The 22,304-nt window shown below is 34.7% G+C and overlaps 1 protein-coding gene across 1 annotated transcript in view; it reads right to left on the bottom strand.

Annotated features, from left to right (window-relative positions):
* SEMA3E (semaphorin 3E) overlaps positions 1-22,304 on the bottom strand; it is a 241,409-nt gene that overhangs the window by 20,110 nt on the left and 198,995 nt on the right. Inside the window, exons 8-16 of the mRNA XM_040472794.1 lie at positions 22,058-22,172; positions 21,580-21,649; positions 18,658-18,802; positions 16,271-16,493; positions 13,687-13,778; positions 11,429-11,470; positions 9,137-9,303; positions 4,046-4,113; positions 2,354-2,493 (exon numbers count right to left, since the gene is read on the bottom strand). Coding sequence (XP_040328728.1) covers positions 2,354-2,493; positions 4,046-4,113; positions 9,137-9,303; positions 11,429-11,470; positions 13,687-13,778; positions 16,271-16,493; positions 18,658-18,802; positions 21,580-21,649; positions 22,058-22,172 — 1,062 coding nt within the window. The remainder of the gene's footprint in view (positions 1-2,353; positions 2,494-4,045; positions 4,114-9,136; positions 9,304-11,428; positions 11,471-13,686; positions 13,779-16,270; positions 16,494-18,657; positions 18,803-21,579; positions 21,650-22,057; positions 22,173-22,304) is intronic.

Here is a 22,304-nt window from a genome sequence, read left to right as displayed (position 1 = left end):
AAAGAAATGGAGTGGATAAACTTAAATATATTATACAATGGTCAAGATTTGATAATAAAATAACTATCTGTCCATAGTAACTACCATCTATACATAAATGGTCTTTAAAAAAATTCTAAAAGCTTCAAAAATAGACTCTAAAATTTAGGACTTTTAAAAAACCCTCAGAGGACACACAAAGTTATTCTGCTTTGTGTATTAAGCATACACATCCGGCTTTTTAAGAAGGTAGCAATTTTGTGCTTTGTTCTAGCTTGTGAATAAATCAATATATATTGCTATGTATACAGAAACCAAGTATTATATTATTATTACATCTAATGCAGAGTAAATTCAAAATTTCAAATATCACTATACATCAGTCATGGAAATCTGAAAAACAGGGACTAAAATTTGGGGAAAGGAGAAGCAGATTATATTAACAATATGAGAAAGAAGCTTATAATTGAACATTGATGGATGCAGCATGTCAAAATGATTTGGAAAGGATTTCCAAATGAGGCAGATTATGGTGAGTTCCAAATTAGAAACAGAACATACTAAGGGAAGAAAACCACTGATGAAAGAATTACTTCTCTGTCTTCTGAAGCCATTCAACCAGAGGAGCTATAGAATATTCCCAGGTCCTCTCCTGCCAAGTGAGTTATGATGGAATTTAAAAATCAAGTTCACATCAGATTTGTGGAATGGAAAATATTTTAGTACCAAATCAACAATGTATTTTAGAGCAATAGGCTATAACATTTTTGGACAGATGTTTATTCTTATGACGTCATGAAAATTTAGGGGAATTTTCCTGTCTCTGAATGCCTTACTATATTATCTCTAAAAGCCTTTGTTGAGTGCCTTCCTCTGTAATAACTATCCCAGGAAACTGGGATTTATAAATTTAATCATCTTCCAGGATGTATTATATAATTTTGGACCAAAAACATGTAATACTTTTAGTTTCACAGTAGACTAGAAAAAAAAAAGGCATCAAAAGTCAATGTGCTGTACATTTGGAATCTATAGTTGATGACTTCATTGATTCACTTTCTATCTACTATGCACGTATTAACTTCTCTCTGGGTCCAAAGACAGGTGTCTAACATTTATTTCCCTAATTCAATTTGCAACCTTCTTTTCACTATGGAACATTTTGCTAGAATTCACCAATATCTATTTCCTTTTAACCAAATTTCATTCTATTTTCATAATTCTACTTTTGTGAAAATTGAGTTCAAAGCCCACATTAGCATCAACAATGCTTTATCTGCCTTCACTAATTGCTTCATGCCCTTGACTGTGCCAATGTACAAGCAGATTTCTAGACTTGCATAAAAAGATTAGCCAGTAACTGCCTCTACAGTATTCCTTATGTGTAATTTAAATGCTAGGGTGCTGAGGTGGCTCAGTGGTTGGGCATCTGACTCTTGATTTCGGGTCATGATCTCACGGTTCATGAGTTCGAGCCCCATATCAGGCTCTGTGCTGCCAGTGAGGGGCCTGCTTGGAATTCTCTCTCTTCCTCTCTCTCTGCCCCTCCCCCATTCATGAGCATGCATGTTCTCTCAAAATAAACTTAAAAAAAAAAACAGATTTTAAATGCTTCCTATTCTTACATCTACAAAAGCAGCCCAACTGATTCCTCTCTCATTTAGATCATAATAAAAATATAACCTCTATCAGTCAATCCACCTAAAAGGACAAACAGATGCCTTTCTTTTATTTCCAGTGGGCAATAATGGGACCCCTATGTTGAATTTTCATATGTGATTCAACTGCTTTATCAAACAAATGTTGCTGGTGTTGTTTTAATTCTATTATCCATATGTCTAAGATATACATGTTAACGGTGTTTGAATTTGTTATTTTTCTAGAACATTACCTTGGGTGATACAATTTAAGACTATCATTTTGACATGATACTAAAACCATGAAACTATGAGTACCTCCTGAATAAAAATCCAATTTTCAGAATCCAAGTTTATTTTACACACACACACACACACACACACACACACACACATATATACATATATGTAATTTATTTACATGTGTAGGCACTTTATATTTGATATATATACATATGTATATATATTTACATGCCTATTTATATACATTTGAACATTTTAAATATACACATAAGTTTTTATAGCATTTATAAATTGTATATACATAGAAATCAATGTGTGTATTTAAAAATATTTATATGTATATAAATCACACACAATAAACAAATCCACTCTTTAAATAACACATATATAGCATAATAGACTAATTCATTTTTAAATACCAATAAATCATCATCTATTTACTATCACACACCATATGCAAGACAGCATGGTGTGAATTCGCAGCTATGAATTACCTCCTCTTTTCTTGTGTCACGTCCTTTCTGCACAAACCAGATAACTTTGGCTTGCAACGATCGTGGGGTACATTCCAGCAAAGTACTGTTGTTCTCTATGCCATAGGCCAGTCGCTCTTCAGTCTTATCCAAAGCATCCCCTACAATATACATGTTAATATTAACCTTAAGACTTAAATTTTACCAGTAATATGTTTAAAAGATTATTTATATCTCTGCAGCAAAGTATCTTTCATTACTTACTGCTAATTTCTATGCACAGTCACTTAAAGTAGTTATTTAGAGACAATGGCATACCAAAATCTAGGCTTTAAAAAGGTAGTGCAGGCTATGGAGAGGACCAGAAGGAAGTAACTGGGAGTGTGGGTCCAAAGGACAGGCAGTCAGTCAGAAAGTACGTCAGTGTTAAATGCATGGAGAATCAGTGACAATATCCACTGATAAAGCAGGCAAGAGAAGGGGGGCACCAAACATTCATGTAAGACACAGGATAAACAAAATTCATGGTAACAAACAAAAATAGAAGGCAGAAATCGAGGTGATACAGCATTACATAAACACAAGCTTGAGTGAGATTTTGTCAAGGGATTGCACTTTATCTAGATATTGGGTTCCTGCATTAAGAAAACAGTACAAAACTGAACTACAGACTTCATGACCCACAGCTTCTTGATTATAATCTATATCTTGGTCCAGAGAGGCTCTCACTGGACTTGAACTCTAATGTGCATATGGGCAAGTACACTTAACTGCAGTGGGGAATAAAACCAAGGGGACATATTCACTGGTGTTTTAACCAGTATCAAATTTATTAACCACAACCTGGGATTTTTTTCCCTTACGCCGGAGTCCTCCTCACTTTCAAAACTGACCCCTAAGTCTTCCTAGATGAAGATCTTACCTTCCTCCAGCCAATGTTCTCAGAGGCTTACATTCTGAACCAAACCCTCAGTCAGCCTTGGGTCTAGCGAACTGAGGCTGTGTAACCTCTGCACTGTGCATAAGCACTGCTGGTCTCCCAGTCATGATTCTTCATCTCTCTGTCACCTCCTGGTAAAACTGGTGATGCAAATCACAGCCTGTTCCAACCACCAACATGGTGTGAGGAGTCAAGAGCGTAGTTTTCTGTGTTGTCTGACTTCCTTACATTTGCTGGAGTTGCAATTTCCTCTCATCCTTTACTCATCAGACCACCTATTACCTTCCCTCAGAAACTCACATTTGCACCATCAGCCTGAGCTGTAGGCTTCCTTACTCTAGTGGAAGAGTTAAAGCTTTTCATTTTGTTTTATCCCAAAGCTTAGTGGTGACTTGATATAAGCTGGATCACTCTTGAAAAGATTATTGTAGGTTATGTAACATGGTAAAGATATTCCCAGGGTTGAGATGGAGACAGAGGTCCTACAAATCACTGAATCTTTTCTAAGATTCCCCTGTTGTGAGGTCCAACAGCAAGGTTTCGTGGTGGCATACAGAACTTACTTTCCTAAGTAATTAAAAATTCTATGTCCACATATAGTTAAAAATTTTGTTTTAAAATTCCACTATGTGGAAGAAAAAAGGAATACTTGCAGTAACACTGTTCTAGTACATATCAATCACAAAGAAAGTAAAGACCCTTTTAAAGAGTTTCCAGTGTCTCTTCACTGTACACCCTGAGTAACCCATAGCAATTGATTTTCTATGGATTACCGACAAACTGCTGTCCAAAGCATTGCTGAGCTGCGTTGCCATGCCGAACATCTTGTCTGCGGAACCGCCTGGAAGAAAGTAAATGTGCTGAGGAGATGTTCAGATTTCAATTTTCCAGACTTTAAAATACAGCTAACCACATAAAAGATACAAGTAGTATTCTGCTACTGAAAAAAATTGATCAGTCATACAAAACAAGGGTAAAATTCAAGTTTCATAGTTTCCCATATTTTCATTGAATGTTATTCAATGGATAAGATCTACATTCAACTTCTCTTTAAGTGTCCATGTAAGTTTGAATTCTGGATCCTGAAACAATTATTATTTTTTTAAAGTTCGTTTTTTTTTTTTGTTTGTTTGTTTTGTTTTTTTTGTTTTTTTTCAGAAAGAGAGAGCAGGGGAGAGGCAGAGAGAGAGAGAGAGAGAGGGAAAGAGAGAATCCCAAGCAGGCTCCATTGCTGTCAGCACAGAACCTGATGCAGGGTTCAAACTCATGAACCATGAGATCATGACCTGAGCTGGAAACAAGAGTCAGATGCTTAACCAATTGAGCCACCCAGGAACCCCCTCCAACAATAATTAAAGAAAGCTCTCTTTCTGTTTTGTTAAAAATCTAGTGCAACAAGAATTCTTCTGTTTCACATGGGTGTTTTGGGTGGTAGGGAAGGTATGCCAAAAAGACAATGGGATTTGAGGCAGACTATTTGAATAAAAAATCATAAAACTCCTTCATATAATGGAAATGCATACAAAAAAGGTAAGGGTATTTGAACCCAAATATTTTGTTTGATTCTCATCATAATCACATAGCAAAAATATACTTAATAAAAAGAGATACACTAATAATATATTCAACTTACTCTTTTATTCAGATATTATGTGTAGAGATTATTTGCCTCTATTCAATGTGATTGTGTGTTATACATATTTAATAGGCTGTCTTTCAAAACTGTCTATTAGATTTAGGATCACTTCTGGTGTATTGTCATATTTTATAGATTGCTTATAAATATAATAAAAAAAAACATTCTTTATCCCTGGAGAAAAAGTTTATAATACAGATCTTGTTTTAAATTTGCAAGCACCTTTCTGAGGGATTAAACAATAGAAATTATTATTAGTACTGAAATTCTAAACTCAAAATTCTCAGTATATTAATTTAGATTAGAGATAAAAATAGAAGTATTACATAAAGGCAAAAAATACCACTTGCTTTTCTAAATCATGGCATTTCTTCAAGATTGAGGGAAAAACAGAAGGCAAAGCAGAAGTTTCACCACAGAGGGAGATGGCGAGGCTTCCAAAGTGACAATGAGATGCTTTAACCATATGCAATGATGAAATTTGAAAAAGGAACCAGATTCAAATCCCAATGCCATCACTCACGTGTTGTTTGATCTTATACATATCTTGTCTGTTTCTTGGTTCTTTCTGTCCCCTTTGTAAAATGAAATTTATCTAAATGACATCTAAAATCTAGTCCAGTCTCATTTTTTTTTTTTTCATTCTAGGCTCTCCTCACTGCTCCAAATGATGATAATGGAACATCATTTCAAGAGATGGAGTGCTTTCTCACATATAAGTTCAAATCTTAGTTAACTTAAATAATAATAATACTTAAAAAAAAACTGGTTTAGGGGCACCTGAGTAGCTCAGTTGGTTAAGCATCCAACTTTTGATTTTGGCTCAGGTCATGATCTCACAGTTTGTGGGATCTAGGTTTGAGCCCTGTTGGGCTCTGCGCTAACAATGGGAAACCTGCTTGGGATTCTTTCTCCCTCCTCCTTCTGCTCCTCCCCTATGAGCACGTGCATGTGCTCTTTTAGAAAACAAAACAGAAAAACAATGGCTTAAGTATTTCCTTATATTATAAGCTAAAGCAGATGAATATTTCCAATCAATTTTTAGAATTATGACCTGTGTGCAAAAGCATGCTGTTTCAAAATCGAGATTGTAGAAGAATTTATCTTAAAAACATGGTATTTTATAAAGATTAAAACTGCTGTATGAATCATTCTATTGATTTAAATTGAAAAAACAACTTGACAAAAAAGGAGCTAAAATTAAAAGTTTTACGCTTCTTTATCGTGTTACACTAGCATGTACACAGCTATGTATAACTGAGAGCAGATCTGGGTAGGAATTATACCACTGTTGTTGATCTCTCACTCCATTAAGTATTGTTTTGGTCCTGGGAATGTAAAGTCTACTGAGCATTAAAGAATAATGGAGCAGGGGTAAATCTGTGAAATGGGAAATAGTTTCTACTTTGAAGAAATGTTGTATCAGGTTTATTACACAAATGATGTGAGAGTGAGGGGAGATGGAATAGGATAGTTCTAGATAAGAGATGTGGATAAGAAGCATGCAAAAGTTTTGTTTAAATTCACTGAAAGAGAATGCATTTTAAAAAAAAGGTATCACATCCCCCAACAAGGTTTCAGTTCATTTTATGCTATCTTAATATAACTGTCTTTTATTTCAGGGTTTTAAAAAGACTGTAAGTGTTCAGGACTTTTAGAAAGGTTAATCAAAGTGGCCTTTTATTCTCAAAGTCACATATTTTTCTTATATCTCTTGCCACTTAGAAACTTTTTAAGAGAACACCGGAAATAGACAAAATGCGAGAGCAAGGGGAAGTAAAAGATTTAGCTCTATAATTTATAGTGTATTTTGGAAGACTATTTTAAACAAGTGGTTTGGATTGTGAATTAATGTTTTTTCTCTGTTGACTCATTTTCACTCTGTGAACAGAAAAGTATTTATTTTAATGACTAGTTTTCGATTTCTGCTGCTCGTCAGGTCTGAAGCAAAAACGAGCTGCTATAAAAGCAAACTATTTTCCCTTAGTGTGCTGGAGCCTATCCAAAATGTTCTCCTCCAGGGGTGGATGATGGTTCAAAAGAATCTGACACCATGGAAAGATCTCCATTACATGTCACTGAACTGAACTAATTCATTTATGAGCACAGCTCCTGACTCAAACATTGTGCTCCTTCCTAAGATTTTGCCCCTTCATTTAACTTGTACTAAATAACTTTTTGTCCACCCTTTATAAATATATCATCAAGCTTGTGGATATCTACTCTAATAAGATGCACCATGTATCAAGAAATATTTAGCTTTGGAAACTGCTCAGTTAGAATTCATCACCCCTACTGCATGTTATTACAATAACAAAATACAAAACTTGTAATTCATAAGTATTTGATTCAAGTCTTGCAAACATTGTTATTGTTGCTAATAACAATAAAATAATTAATTGTATTATTTTTGGTGAAATGACCTTTCCACCCTTCAAACCAGCTACTTTACTCCTAACCTATGGAAATACATGGTTTTCCCTGACCATTCTATGCCTTTTATATAAATTCCCTTTAACTAGACTCATATTTCTAACTACAAGACTAAGCTCAAAGGTTGAGTTATTTTGAAAATCAAATACTATATAATGGATATTGCACTTAGTTCAGTACCTTATGCGTGGTAAGTGCTCAGTAGTGACCTGCTATCATTCTTATTTCCAATTCCATTCTCCACTTTAGGTTCTGATCCTGCAGCCAAGGAGTACTGACTTCTTCTTCATACTCCTCGCACATAGTACAGTAGTTAGCATAATGGGTGAATAAATCATTGAACAGTATTTTTACATAGTAACATGGCTATATTCCTTAACAAGAGTTTTTAAATATTAATAAGCATTTGTACAAGATCAATTAATTTGCTCACTGTTTTTTTTTTTTAACTTTTACCTATTTTTGAGAGACAGAGAGCATGAATGAGGGAGGAACAGAGAGAGGGGAGACACAGAATCTGAAACAGGCTCCAGGCTCTGAGCTGTCAGCACAGAGCCTGACATGGGGCTCGAACCCAAGACCATGAGATCATGACCTGAGCTGAAGTCAGACGCTTAACCAACTAAGCCACCCAGGTGCTCCTTGCTCAGTTCTTTAAAATGGTTGGTAAGTTTAGTTTACAAATGTCCCCTCAAAGTTTCTTTTCACTATCTGTTTATTATGTACTTTCATTAAGTATATAATGATTTCATTAAGTATATAATATATAACATTGGAGTGAATGTTAATGTAACCAATGTCAAGTTAACAAAACTTCTGAATTAGTGGCTACATTTATTAAAAATGAGATTCTACTATATATGTGAACTTATAAAAATAACAACTATATTAAGGTGGGTTAGATTTTTAAAAAGGTTTGAAGTAACCCACAGTGGAAGAATCAAAATTACTGAAATTAATAAAAATTAATTTTCAGTAAGGAAACTATACACAGTCCTATGTTTTTGCTTTATATTGTCTTCTGTCACTTGACTAGGAGAAAAAAAAATTGCTTATTCTATAATAAATAAAAATATCTTCCTTTATGTTGTCCCCCAAAGAATGAACAATTTCATACGGCTCAAGTGAGGGAAGATCTCCAACCTTCAAAATACTTTCTGGACTTCAAGATTTCCTGTTCAAAGTATACCGGGATTTACCTTCTCTTACAAGTGGCAATGACCTCGCTGAATTGTAGACATTAGAGTTTGGAAGTCTTTAAGTACCTTTCATTTGTGTTGACTTAAATCACACATTTCATTAATTATACAGGTCATGCATTTGCCTAGGAGTTAAAATATTCACTTTCAAAATGAAATAAATGAAGACCAGCTGGTTGAGAGGACACGGGGCGAATGCAGGATGTATTTTAGAATTTATTTATTTATTTTTCTTTTAAGTCTTTGAATCCCTCATGTGTGGTGCCTTGCCATTTCCACATTTTAAGTTTATCCAAACTGGTTTCATGTCTTGCAGGAAAACCGTCAGGAGGGAGAAGAGTCGATTCAAACATGAGTAAAGAAAAAGGACTCAGCAGCATGCTCCACTCCAATCTCCACACAGTAATTGACAGGAGTTATTTTCAGGGAAAATTCAACTTTCAAAGCTTGTATTATGAAGAAAACATTACTATGACGGATTTTTTAAACAAAAATAACATGGGTATTTTCATGGAACGTGTGCAGAAAGAAAAATATTTTAAGAAATAGTATGGGTTTTCTAAACAAGGTAAATATCCCCTCGAGGACTCTCTCACCTTTTTGCATGAGTGCCCGTTGGGTAATACCGGGAACAGGATATGCCATCCCAGGCACAGTATGGGTCTCGAGCCAGGCAGCAATCCGCACAAGCACTTCCATACATGTCGCACTGATGGAATCTCACTTGGGCCACGGCAGAAGCAGATCCGATATACAGCTGTTGCTAGAGACATCAAAGAACAGAGAGGCCACTAGTAGAAACGGACAGAACTTTCAGTGATCTTCACCTCTGTGAATATTCATTTAAATTACTGCAGTTACTGAGGATGGATAATGGAACACCGAAACTTCCATTTTTTCTAAGATGGGAAATACTCCTACAGACCTGGAAGCTCGAGCAACAAAACTGCTTAACTGAGCTTGAGAAAATCTTAGGAAGCTGACTCTTCTTTTGTTACCTAAATAGAAAGACTCATCAATTAACGCTGTAGGCCTTTTTAAAAGACCTGGGGGAACGTCCAATAACAGACTGGATAAGTAAATGCTCTTTTGTTGTTGCATCTTTTTTTTTTTTTTAATTTTCTTAATGTTTTTTTAAATTTATTTTTGGGAGAGAGAGAGAGAGAGAGAGAGAGAGAGAGAGAGAGAGAGAGAATATGAATATGACTGTGAGAGGGGCAGAGAGAGACAGTGCGACAAAGAATCTGAACCAGGCTCCAGTCTCTGAGCTGTCAGCAGAGAGCCCGATGTGGGGCTCGAACTCACAAACTGCGAGATCATGACCTGAGCCGAAGGCAGATGCTCAACCGACTGAGCCACCAGGCGCATATTTTCATGTTTCATATTTTAAACTGAGATGTAATTAACAAATAACATTATATTAGTTTCAGTGTATACATAATGATTCCATATTTGCATATTGGGAAATGATCAACATAATAAGTCTGGTTAACACTCTACAACACACAGGTAGAATTGTTCTTGTGTGGTGAAAACTTTTCAAGTAAGTATTAGGGTTTTTATTTAGTATAATCACCATGGCATACATTACATCCCCAGGTCTTCCTTTGTAACTGGAAGTTTGTACCTTAGGATCACCTGCACATTTTGCCCACTTCCCATCCCCTGCCTCTGGGAGCTGCCAAACTGTCCTATTCATGAATTCGTTTTCTGTTGTTGCTTTGTGTGTTTTAATTCCACATATCAGTAGGTTTGTATGGTTTTTGTATTTCTTCGACTTATTTCACTTAGCATAATGCCCTCAAGGTCCATTCACATTGTCACAAATGGAAGGATTTCCTTCTTTTTTGTGGCTGAATAATGTTCCAATATTCCACATATATACATCATTTTCTCTATCCATTCATCCATTGATGGCACTTAAGGTTGTTTCCATGTCTTGGCCATGTTAAATAATACTGCAATAAACATGGGTGCAGATGGCTTCCAGAGTGAGTACTTTGTTTCCTTTGGATAAATACCCAGAAATGACACTGCTTAATCATATGCTGGTTCTATTTTTAATAAATTGAGGAAACTCTGCACTGTTTTCCATATTGGCTGTAGCAATCTACACTCCAACCAATAGTGCACATTAACACTAAACATTTAAAAGAGTAACGAAGATACATACAGAGAGAATTACATGGAATCAACTGTAAGATCTGTTGTGAAGTAAATACAAGTAGCAGAGCAATGAACGTTGCATGTTCTTGTTCGCCTAAACATAAAAGGTTATTTATAAATAAATTTGAGGGAATATATGTACCAACTACTTCTGGAAAAAGTTTCACCAGTAACTGGTTCTAGTAAAGCGGAGAGGCGTTTGTGTTTCACTGCACATTCTTTTGTGTTACCATCATTACCGTTATTTTTGCCCTTAAAAATGTTAACAAGGGGCTCCTGGGTGGCGCAGTCGGTTAAGCGTCTGACTTCAGCCAGGTCACGATCTCGCGCTCCGTGAGTTCGAGCCCCGCGTCGGGCTCTGGGCTGGTGGCTCGGAGCCTGGAGCCTGTTTCCAATTCTGTGTCTCCCTCTCTCTCTGCCCCTCCCCCGTTCATGCTCTGTCTCTCTCTGTCCCAAAAATAAATAAAAACGTTGAAAAAAAAATTAAAAAAAAATGTTAACAAAAAAATTACAGAATAACATCCTATCATGATTATAGAGGTAAATCTATTCTCATGTACTTTCCTCCAATAAGAGAAAATAAAGAAACCTATTACATGTAAACCACTATGTATTTTTACTAGAATACAACTGTAACTTGTTTATGTATAAACACATGTACTTATGCTCTTCATTCTTGCCTTTACTCACATATAGAACACAAACACATACACACAACTTACTCTCTTTGAAGAAATCTCCATAGAAATAATAGGAACTGGATCCTGCAAGACATTTTTTAAAGTTGTTATTAAAGAAACATAGGAATATACCTTAATATGGTTGCAATCATCTGAACTCCTATTAGGTATGTGAGTGGTTCTATGCTAGTCCATAGCTTTCATTTTAGCAAATCAATAGGAAAACATAATTACATTAAAATATAGCTTTCTTTAAAAAAAATCTTTTTAATGGAGTAGAACAGATATGTAAGATGAAAAAAGTAGTGGCTAATCTAAGTAGCTTACCATTTGTTTCTGAAATGTAATTTTTGTATTTGGGTTTGAATATTACTCTTGTTTGGGAAACCCAAATATCTCTAAATAAAATAATAAAGGCACAGCATTCTTTCTTACAATTTGAACCAGTAGAAGTGAGACAGTTATGTCTTTCAATTGGTGTTATTATTAGGAAACCATGTGATCTTTAATTGTTTTAATCCAAGTCTAATCAGAATACTTTTCTGTTGGGAGTTATTGTGGTCAAACACTATGAACCCAGGATGCTCTGAGAAAGATGAATAACTTCATTGCCTTAGAAGTGCACAGAAAGAAAATCTATCACAACGTTTTGAGAGCCTGTGTGTTATTTTATGGTTGGTGATTAAAACTAGAGGGTCTCTAATGAGTACCACAACTCAGAAGGATTCTGCAAGCAGACAAGCAAGAGGCAGGTGAGATCTACACGATGGATGATTATCCTTCAAAGAATTATTTTTTGAAAGAGAAAATTTGATCCCGTGTCAATATTTTTTTCAATATTTTAAACTATAGAACACTTTATTCATGCATACATGCACTTATTTATTCATTCAAGTGATAATGTTTTTTTAGTGTTGATATAAACAAGATACTGTGGGGGAAGGCTCCTAATATAGTAGGTATGGTCACTATTGTGAAATGAAATCTTACAGAGAAATCCAATATGCAAGATAGACAAAAACATAGCTGCTTTGGTTGAGATAGGAACATGGTCAGTTTTGGGTGCAGCTATGGGGAATCTAATCTCTAGACAGCTAAAGTGAAATGAACTGTTTTTTATCAATAAAAATATTTTCATACATATTCACTACATACACATACAGTCAATCTTAATAATTTACAGACTTTTTTTTTTTTTGCAAATTTTCTGAATTGCTTAAATTTATTTGTAATCCTTTCATTAATACTTATGGTGTCCTGTGGTCATTCATGGACATGTGCAGGCACACAGAAGCAATACATTTTAGTTGCCTTATAAGTATGACCCCAACAGAGGTCAATCATTGCAACACTCTGCCTTCTTGTTTCAGCTTTTGTATTGTAAACAAGTGTCCTTTCGATGGTCTATTTCATGCTTTGTGTTGGCAATTGTGATGTTTAAAACAGCCTTTAAGCAAAGTGTTGAAGCACTGTATAGTGTTTCTAAGCTTCCAAAGGCTGTGATGTGCATTGTGGGAAAATACATGTGTTAAATAAGATTTGTTCAGGCATGAGTTATAGTGCTGTGGAACAAAGTTCAATGTTAGTTAATAAACTATATGTGAAATAAAGTGTCTTTAAATAAAAACACAAAAAGAACAATGCTGTATATTGATCAGTTGACAAAACTGTTGTGACTAGAGGCCCACAGGAACGTAACCTTCTATTTCCCATAGGAGCATCAGTCAGTATTCACTAATTTAGTGTTCATGGTGATTCTAAAGACCATAACTGCCTTAAATATTGAGACTTGAGTCTGTGTGTGTGTGTGTGTGTGTGTGTGTGTATGCATACAATTGCTTTTGTCATGTCTAATCCTTCCATTATCATTTTGCAGTTTTCTCTTTTTTAGTAAATTCTTTGTGTAATTGCTATGTTATAATAAAAGGCGATATGCTTATCATATCCCAACGTGCACAATATGAAACCTACTGCTTTGTCTGTGTTGACAGTACATTTGTAAAATGAGACCCTGCGATAATGATTCTGGAATTCGTATGTGGTATGTGTTATTTCTTTAAGTCACAGTTCATGCTAGCTAGGTTAATATTAGCATTTCCATTTGAAAAGTCTACAATAATCAAACAGATGCATCAGGATTTTAAACCATTTCTCTCTTCAGATTCACTCTGCATTCACAACGTACCTGTTAGAAGAAAAAAAAAAGTGAGCCAGCATCTTTAATATTTGCAACTCATTGGCAATTGTTAATACATAAATGTTGGCTATTTCATTTCATTTTATTTTTTTACTAAAAATACCTTGAATATCTGAAGTTCTTCTAGAATTACTTCTTCCATTGATTCTGTTTCTTGGTTATAAATCGTGATTACTTTCAGTACAATTCCATTATCTGTAAGAAAGCAAAAGAAGAGATAAACCAGAAGCTTATCACAATCTGGTTTTCAAACAATTAAAAACCATGCAGCACCTATGAATTTGAATAAGATTTGAGATCTAGATGTATGAAAATTTTACTCATTGTTAGTTAAAACAATATGACCACTCATACATTCATATTTTAAAATGGCAAAAAAATAAAAATAAAAAGGGCAAAAAATAACTGTATGTCTGGCTAAGAAATAAGACCAAATAATATGTAATTATTTTTCAAATAATGTGATTCAGAAACTCAATTAAAGACTGAGAAATCAAAATATATTAATATATATACAATTATATCTGGTACTATATTACATATATATACACTTTTAGTAAGAAAAACGTCAGTATATACTACTGAGAGAACAGCATAAGTCCTCCCGTACTAATCATTTAACTTCTGTAATTATGAATAATTTTATAAATTTAAATTCATAATTTAAAATTTCACCTAATTTTTATTATACTTGATATTCTGAGCTTGTTCTTTCCAATAAAAATTTTAATAAGACACTAATTTGCTTGTAAGAATAATGTGGTGTAGTGCTAAAAATAGCTCAGGAAAATAAGCACTTTGAAGGTGCTGGTCTAAGAATTTGTATGGTATGTAAGCAGTTTGTTTAAAAATTACCAAATCATGAGGGTGGGTTAATAAAATTTGATTAAAATAAAATGAGTAAAAATTACCTATATAATACATGAAAAGGAATCCAAACTATAATTTTTAAGCCAAGAATACATAGCACCTTAAAATTATTATATCAAGCAAAACACAAAGATGAAACTCAAATTATTAATTTGCAACTAGTGACTTGCAATAAAGACCCTTCCTATATACAGTATTTTATACACACCCACACAATATTAAAGCACAGGGAAAAATCATTATCATTTGTGAGATTTTCCAATGTACTCACCACACATTCATCAAATATCTTCTTTTGTGTTGAAAAGCTGTGGCTCAATATGATGGTATCTTTGAGTTAAAAATCATTTACATGATAGCATAAATATTTATCTGATATTTCTGGAATTCTCTCAAATAGCTTTGGTCAATCTAACAAGAAAGTATTTCTAAAAACAGTCTTGGACTGATATACTGTTTATGACCGGTACTTTTCCAGGTCATAAATATGTTAAAAATAACATACCTTTTCCCATGATTAATTGTTATCAAATATTTTTCTTACTTATGACTCTTGAAAAGAAAAAGCTCTATTAATGTCACTATGAGTGAATTCATGGCCAAGTAATTTGAAGTCTGTTAAAGAAACGTGACACTTTGTTAATCTTGAATCTGCAGTGCAGAGAATATCATGAACATTAACCTCCTAAAATAAGGATAAAATACAGCCTACACCAGAGATCAATTTCTGCAAATCAGATGAAGGTTTCCTTACTGAAATCTTTACTTTTTAAAAAAGTGTGAGTGGAGAAGCCCAAGCACCAATATTAGTATCATATTCTGGTTCCTGATCTAAGTATATGCAATGTCTCTGTAGAATTATGTCTGTGATTAAAGTTACGTATGGTAGGATGCTTACTCTTCTAAATACCAACTGCTATAGCAATGATTATAATGTATATAAAAAAAAAGAAATAATTTAAAAGATTTTTTAAATGTCTATAGAGTTTTAAAGTACTTGACAGAATTTTTATCTATTATCCAGATGCCAAAAGGTTCAAAGATTTCAAATTCTTTTCCACAAGCTATATGTATGGAATTGAAGTTATATATTTATTTGAAAATGTCCCTTTTCAGCATATTTATTGTTTTATTAATGCAGGATATTATAGCTTTGCTCTAAAAGTTTGCCTCCATTATGGGTAACAAATGGCCCATTTTTGTACAAATGGATGATTCTGATGGGGCCTGATAAGCAGTGTTGTGATTATAGACTCAGGTGAAGTTACTGTCCCAAGCTGTTTAACAAATCTTGAGACCTTACTTAACAGCCAAAGGTGGGAAGGGATCTGGGGACTGAGTGCAGAACCATCCTTGCTATGGCAGCCTACTTCCTCTAGGAGAAGTTCTGTCTGGAACCAATGCTGTTTATGAAAATCAATTAATCCTAATCCATTTATTCAAGGATATTGACTGTGTATCAGGAATTATGGGCTGTAACCGCCTCAAATCCTCTCTTCCACTGCAGAGAAAAAGCAGTGTGCAGGGGCACTTGGGTGGCTCAGTTGGTTAAGTGTCTGACCTTGGCTGAGGTCATGATCTTGTGGTTTGTGATCTGAGCCCCATGTTGGGCTCCGTGCTGACAGCTCAGAGCCTGGAGCCTGCTTTAGATTCTGTGTCTTTCTCTCTCTCTCAAAAATAAATAAAAACATTAAAAAAAAGCAGTGTACAAATGGGCTAATGGATTAATAGATTTGTTGATAGGTTTTAAAAATATTAATAATGTTAATGATTTTAAGATTCAGTACATGCGTCTCAGTACTTTGTAATCTCTTTACCTGTCCCAATAAACAAGACATCATATTGGCCATCCTCAGCTTCCACTCGATCCACTGCTATTTGTTTCAGGTTATATCTTCCATCTGTTTTTACCAGGATTGGTTTTTTATGGGCAGGTTTTATGGGCTGGTACATAAGTGGATGGCTTCTTGCGAATCGGATGGCTTCATCAGGATAGTCTTTGGTAGTTCCGTATCTCCCACCATTAACTTTGCTGGCACACTGCAATACAAGTGGATAATATTTTTGTCTTACGCATAAAGAGCAAATTTGCAATCAATTATGAAAACAATCAGAAAACTGGATGTGTTCAATGAATTAACTGCAGTTAGAAATACTTAGTAACCACATATCCTTCATTAGAGAAATAAAATCTGCATTAACAATTGCAAATAAAGACTGAATCATCCCAAACATGCAGCACTAGAAAAATACAGAAAGCAGTGATATCTTGGGAAAGTGAAGTATATTTAATACTGTACAATTTGAAGGTGGTAAAAATGAATATCATCATAAATACTTTTATTATTTCCCATTTTCTGAAAGTTTTAAATTTTTTCACATTGTAATTTAAGTTTTGAAGATAAACTATGTATTGTTTATAACAGAGCAAAAGCCTCTTTGTTGTGCTAAATCCTCCTCCCGAATTAAGGATCACAACTGCACAAAATAGTTTTCCCATTATTGAGACTAAGATAATATGATTGGTGATGGTTTCAGCAGACTCACTGACTATACAATCTTGGTGCTGTAACAAAGAAAACTATTTAAATTCTGTCAGTGTTAATTAAGAAAAAAAAAAAACCCTCTCCATTCTACTGTAATCTGCATGAATTTATATTATTTCTGTATGGATTCAACACAATAAATTGAGAAAGTGAGAAATATTTGCAAAAACATGCTTAAATTCTTAATTTATTGACTCTAAAAATAAATGTTCAACAGCACCTAAGTAACTTCTTGGAATACCTTTAAGTGTGTTGATTCATGCTTGTTATTAAGCACTCCCTTATTTCGTATATTTCCCTCCAGAATCAGCAGCAATTGCAATGATTATGTTGATAAAGAATTTTCCACTTTAGAGTATAAATACAGTAGTGTAGTAATCAGATTCTGCAAAGAGGGCATTTTTAATGGTCTGTTTTAAAATTCAGGTCATATTTCTTAATTTGGCCTGAATTTTTCACTGGAGTGTACTTACATGATACATAATTGGAAACATTCTGGACCAGCCTGGAAGCAGTTCAGTAACCAGTCACTTCCTCCAAATCTCCTTTAATACCATGTGGTTTCAAGAAGCATTTCCAGCAAAGCCACAGGAGTGGGTTTTCTCCATTTAAATTGTAATTTCAATCAATAGAGTGAAATAAAGTATACTTTATGTCTTACTGGAAGTAATAATTTTAAGCTAGTGAGAATGATTGAAATGGTAAAGCTTTACACTTGTTAATGGAGGTAAGGTTTGTTTCCACTTTGAATTTTGGCTCTGCAAAAATGGTTTCTACTTGACTTGCAAGTACTTGTGGAATGAGCACAGCGATGGGTTTTCACCAGCTGCTCAAGACAAAGTGTAGACTTTTGACTTGTATGACAAGTTAAATGTTTGTTCTCCGTGGTCTGTGAGCACATACAATGAGCTGACATTTTTCCAACATAGTTTTGCACAGGACACATGACACAAATTCATCATCATTGTCATCGGCATCATCGTTTTTAGATACACATGTAAGTAAAAGCACAAAAGCTTGGCTAATCAGGGAGAATGTCAGCAGCATGAGTTCACAGGTGAGTGGTGAAACTTCTGGAACTCTAGGAGCACTTTTGTATTGGCATTTTCCTTCTAAAAGCCAGGAAGGATGCTGAATGAGATGCTAAGTATACTGGTAAGGTAGAGAAAAAGCTTAATTCAGTGATGCTAAAGTGAGAAGAAAGGAGAAAGTGTGGCTGGGGGAACTTGGAGGCTGACTCAAATATTAGCATGTGAATACATGGTAACTTTCTCACGCTTGGAAATTCTATGTGGCACCAGTTCTTCTGAAGAAATGGAGGAATAGGATACTCTCTTTACTGGATGTTTCTGTGTTCACCAGTTATCTCAAAAATAAATTTTCTTTTGGGGATACTTAGCCAAAATATCAATGACAATCTATAATTTATCAGGCTGCTTAGATGTTCTCACTAGATTTTTTTTTCCATTAAATAAAAAGCGTACAACCAGATACAAGAAGTGGTATTTCTTTACCATGCAAGTAATGAAGCACATTTTTAGATGTAGAATTTCTTAATTGTTTAATGCAAGTTTTGTAAAGCATCTGAAACACTGAATAAAATATTACTAAAAGAGCCTTTAAAACCTAAGAATACTTTGTTCAATGTCTAAACTTACAGAACCAGGTCTTGGGTAAGGGACTTTTCCTTCATAGAGTGACCAGTGGTATTCAGGTCCTTCCTTATGTGCATATGGTCCATTAAAGGCTGCCCGGATGCTAGACATATGATAGACACATATTGCATGCCCCCTAAATATGTTACTGGAAAAAAAAAGATAATTACTATACTGGAGCTGACTAGCAGTCATCTAATCAAATCCTTCAGACTACAGAAATAAGGGTAAAGTCTTTTGGATAAAACAGTTGCAACATCTTAAGTATAGGATATTCTACAAAAATGAACTACTGCAATACTTCAAGTACTGGAACTCTAAAACTTACCGTTTCTTTACCTTATTACAAGAAACTGAAAATGGCACTGTTAGACTAAAAAAAGTGACACTTGTCACCTCACTTTATTTCTAAATCTTACATTGTGTCTTTATATTTTTTATTAAGGAAAATATCACCTGAATATTTAAAAAGATTCATTCCCAAGTTGAATTACTCATTTTTTTAAAGTTTATTTATTTTGAGACAGGGAGAGAGCATGAGCAGGGGAGGGGCAGAGGGAGAGGGAGAGAGAGAATCCCAAGCAGGCTCCGTGCTGTCAGCACAGAGCCCCATGCAGGGCTCCATCTCAGGAACCGTGAGATCATGACCTGAGCCAAAATCAAAAGTCAGATGCTTACGTGACTGAACCACCCAGGTGCCCCTGAATTATTCATTTTAAGCTTTATCTCCTTGTATGCTGTTTCATATTCTGAGTGACAGTGCTCACCTAATCACTACGCTGTTAGTATTGCTAATTCCGTTCAAATTTTATTTGATTTCTCAATGTATATGATTAAATAACAAGTTAAAGTCTCATGAAACTTTGGGACTTTGTTCCATTCTTTGTTAGGTCATACAGGCATTAATAAGCTTGCTGTATGTTCCCTTCTCCAGTGACTTCCAGGTCACTGAAACTGCACTAGAGTGGAAAGATGACTGGATTACACTAGATTAATTTTGGGAAAATGACTTAAATTGTATAAAACTCAGAATCTTTACCTCCAGAACTATCAGCAATTAGAATCATTTTTTTAAATAAAAAGTTCTACTTATAAAGGATAAAGACACCAGTTGACTACAATGGGTTTTACTGGGGACATTTGTGATAAATTTCTGCAAAAAGGACATTTTTAAATAATTTGTTTTAAAAATCTGGCCACATCTCTTAATTTGGTATTATCTGAACAAATTCAAACATTTCCCCAGCCTCCTCACTGTGAGAAGCAAAATAATTAATGTTTGTGAAAGTGCTTTCAACACATAGTTTCAACAACACATAGTTCTTTATAAACGTAAAAGTTCCTATACTCTGAGACACCTGTAGAGCAGCAGTTATGTTACTGTCTTAGGACATCAATTCACACATTTTATAACACACCTTGAAGCAATTGGAAATGCCTCCGATAGTGAGAAAACCAGAGATAGTCTCCCAACTAAAGTGGCAATAAACCTTTGATCACTATGCTACAAATATCAACCTTTAAGTCAGGTAACAGCTGGGACACCTTTTCCTCAGATTTATGTAAAAAATGAACAGTCAAAATTGAAATTATGGGAAAAAATAATGTGTTATCTTTGAAATCTAGACAGTTCCATTATGCTATCATTTAGGAAAGTACCGTACAAAGTGATCATACTAACCTGTGGAAAAACTATTCTGGTTATCCCATAGCTTTTATTTATTATAAAACCATGGGATTAGAATGCAACGTCTAAATTCCTTACAGGCATGAAAGCAAAGATGAAGTTAAAAAAAAAAAAAAGTGAGGACTGTGGACTGTGACAACTTCCAATCTACATTCACTAATTTTCTTTGCATCAAGGAAGAACTGATAGCAAAATTGTTTCCATATTTCTCTGCTGAAGAGAAGGTCTCCTTACAATTGCACAATATTTATCAAAAGAACTTTATTATTTTTTTTTCAAAGTGACCATAAGAAATCACCTGCTGAAAAAAACAAACAACTTTGTGGAGAGATCGAGAACAAACAAGGTAAAAATTACAACATAGCTGAAGACCAGTGCAGTGCAAAAGAGGAAGTGAGTTCTGGCATTCTATACTTGTCTAGAGAATTGAGGGATATTCTTTACTTCTCATTCCAGTCATTTCGGCTCCAGTCTCTCCTATCTGGAAAGACACACTCAAGAAATTATATGTGTAAACTTTCAGCCAAAACTGATGCTAGTAATATTTTTTCATTCATGTACTGCCACACATGAAGTAGTATTTCATTTTTACCAACACTCCTCAATGGACATAAAATAAAACATGTTAAAGAGAAAAGTAATAGATTCTCGGCCCTAAACTTAAACATCTTATTTAAATTTAAAACATGGAAAGCAAATCATAAATACATGTTTTCTGTGAATCCACATAGGACTGGGACAGCCTGAGTAAGAGAGTGAGCATAAGAGAGAGTGCTCTATTTAAGAGCTCTTGATTAAGGAATCAAGGAGTATTTCTTATAGATGGCAACTGACAAGTACTGGTGAACTGATATAAACCAGTGTTGGAAGACAGTCATTTAAAGCAAGAGAGGTGGGTAAATAAAATCATAGTGATGGGACCCATGGATTCGGTCAAGGTATAATCTAAAAAGCATAACATAAAATCATTCTATTGTAGGTCAGAGAGGGAGGAAATTAGGATACTGAGCACAGAAGGATGCTGGGGTGCTTCAAACAGACATGCAGATCTGAATTGAGATCATGGCTTTAAAAATGAAAGAAAACTAGCAAACATGAGAACAAAGAGAAATTGGTGACATAAAAAAGAGACAATGACAATGACAATGGGTCAACAGTATTTCCAACTTACATACAGCATGAAAGGGTAAGGCATATTTTGTTTCATAATGTTTTTATTGACCATATGCATTTCTCACCTGGTAGTGTTAAAGAGTCCAAATATCACTGGGTTCTTAGGATCTCTGGTATGTAGCAAGAAAATATCCTCTGAAAATTAAAGTCCATTACATTAGTATTTGTAGTCCTCTTTGCATGTAAAGAAAATATATTGACATAAAGTAGCTAAGAATCCATTACAGATATAAGATATCAATGTCTTTCCATACACGGTCATACGACCCTGACCAAATCACAAAAAAGCGAAATACTTGGCTATTCAGGATGACTCTGAGCTGGGCCTTACGGAAGGAATGAGGTGCTGACTGTAAACTACACAGAGGAATCTCCTGTTTCTGCAACTCCTTTGACCCCACCATGTGGACCTGGCCAAAATGAGAAGAACGGAAACTTGCACACTGCAGGAAGCAAGTCTCCATAAGTGAGATAGTGAGGGTTTACCGAGGGGAACAAACATCAAAGAATAACATTTAATTCTTTCAATTCAGTAAGATTTACCTAATTCATCAAAATATGTGTCAATTCCATTCATTCCTGGTACTGAGCAAACGAGTCTTGCTTTGAGGAATGTGCTCCACTTATTGACCAGTATTCTCTGTCCTCCTACATCATTCTGTGACAAACAAAATCATGCAAATGAGTACCAAAAGAACTTTTTAACAACAAATTTTGCAAAATTAAACAGGCAGATGGCAAGAGTTGTAGCTTTTTTATTTAATCTGGAAACTGGAGCCTAATACTCAAA

Source organism: Herpailurus yagouaroundi, unplaced genomic scaffold, assembly GCF_014898765.1.
Source record: "Herpailurus yagouaroundi ecotype Mexico unplaced genomic scaffold, PumYag 100, whole genome shotgun sequence".
In the NCBI taxonomy this organism is placed as follows: Eukaryota; Metazoa; Chordata; class Mammalia; order Carnivora; family Felidae; genus Herpailurus; species Herpailurus yagouaroundi.
The sequence above is the reverse complement of the archived record's forward strand: the minus strand, read 5'-3'. Positions and strand labels throughout refer to the sequence as shown.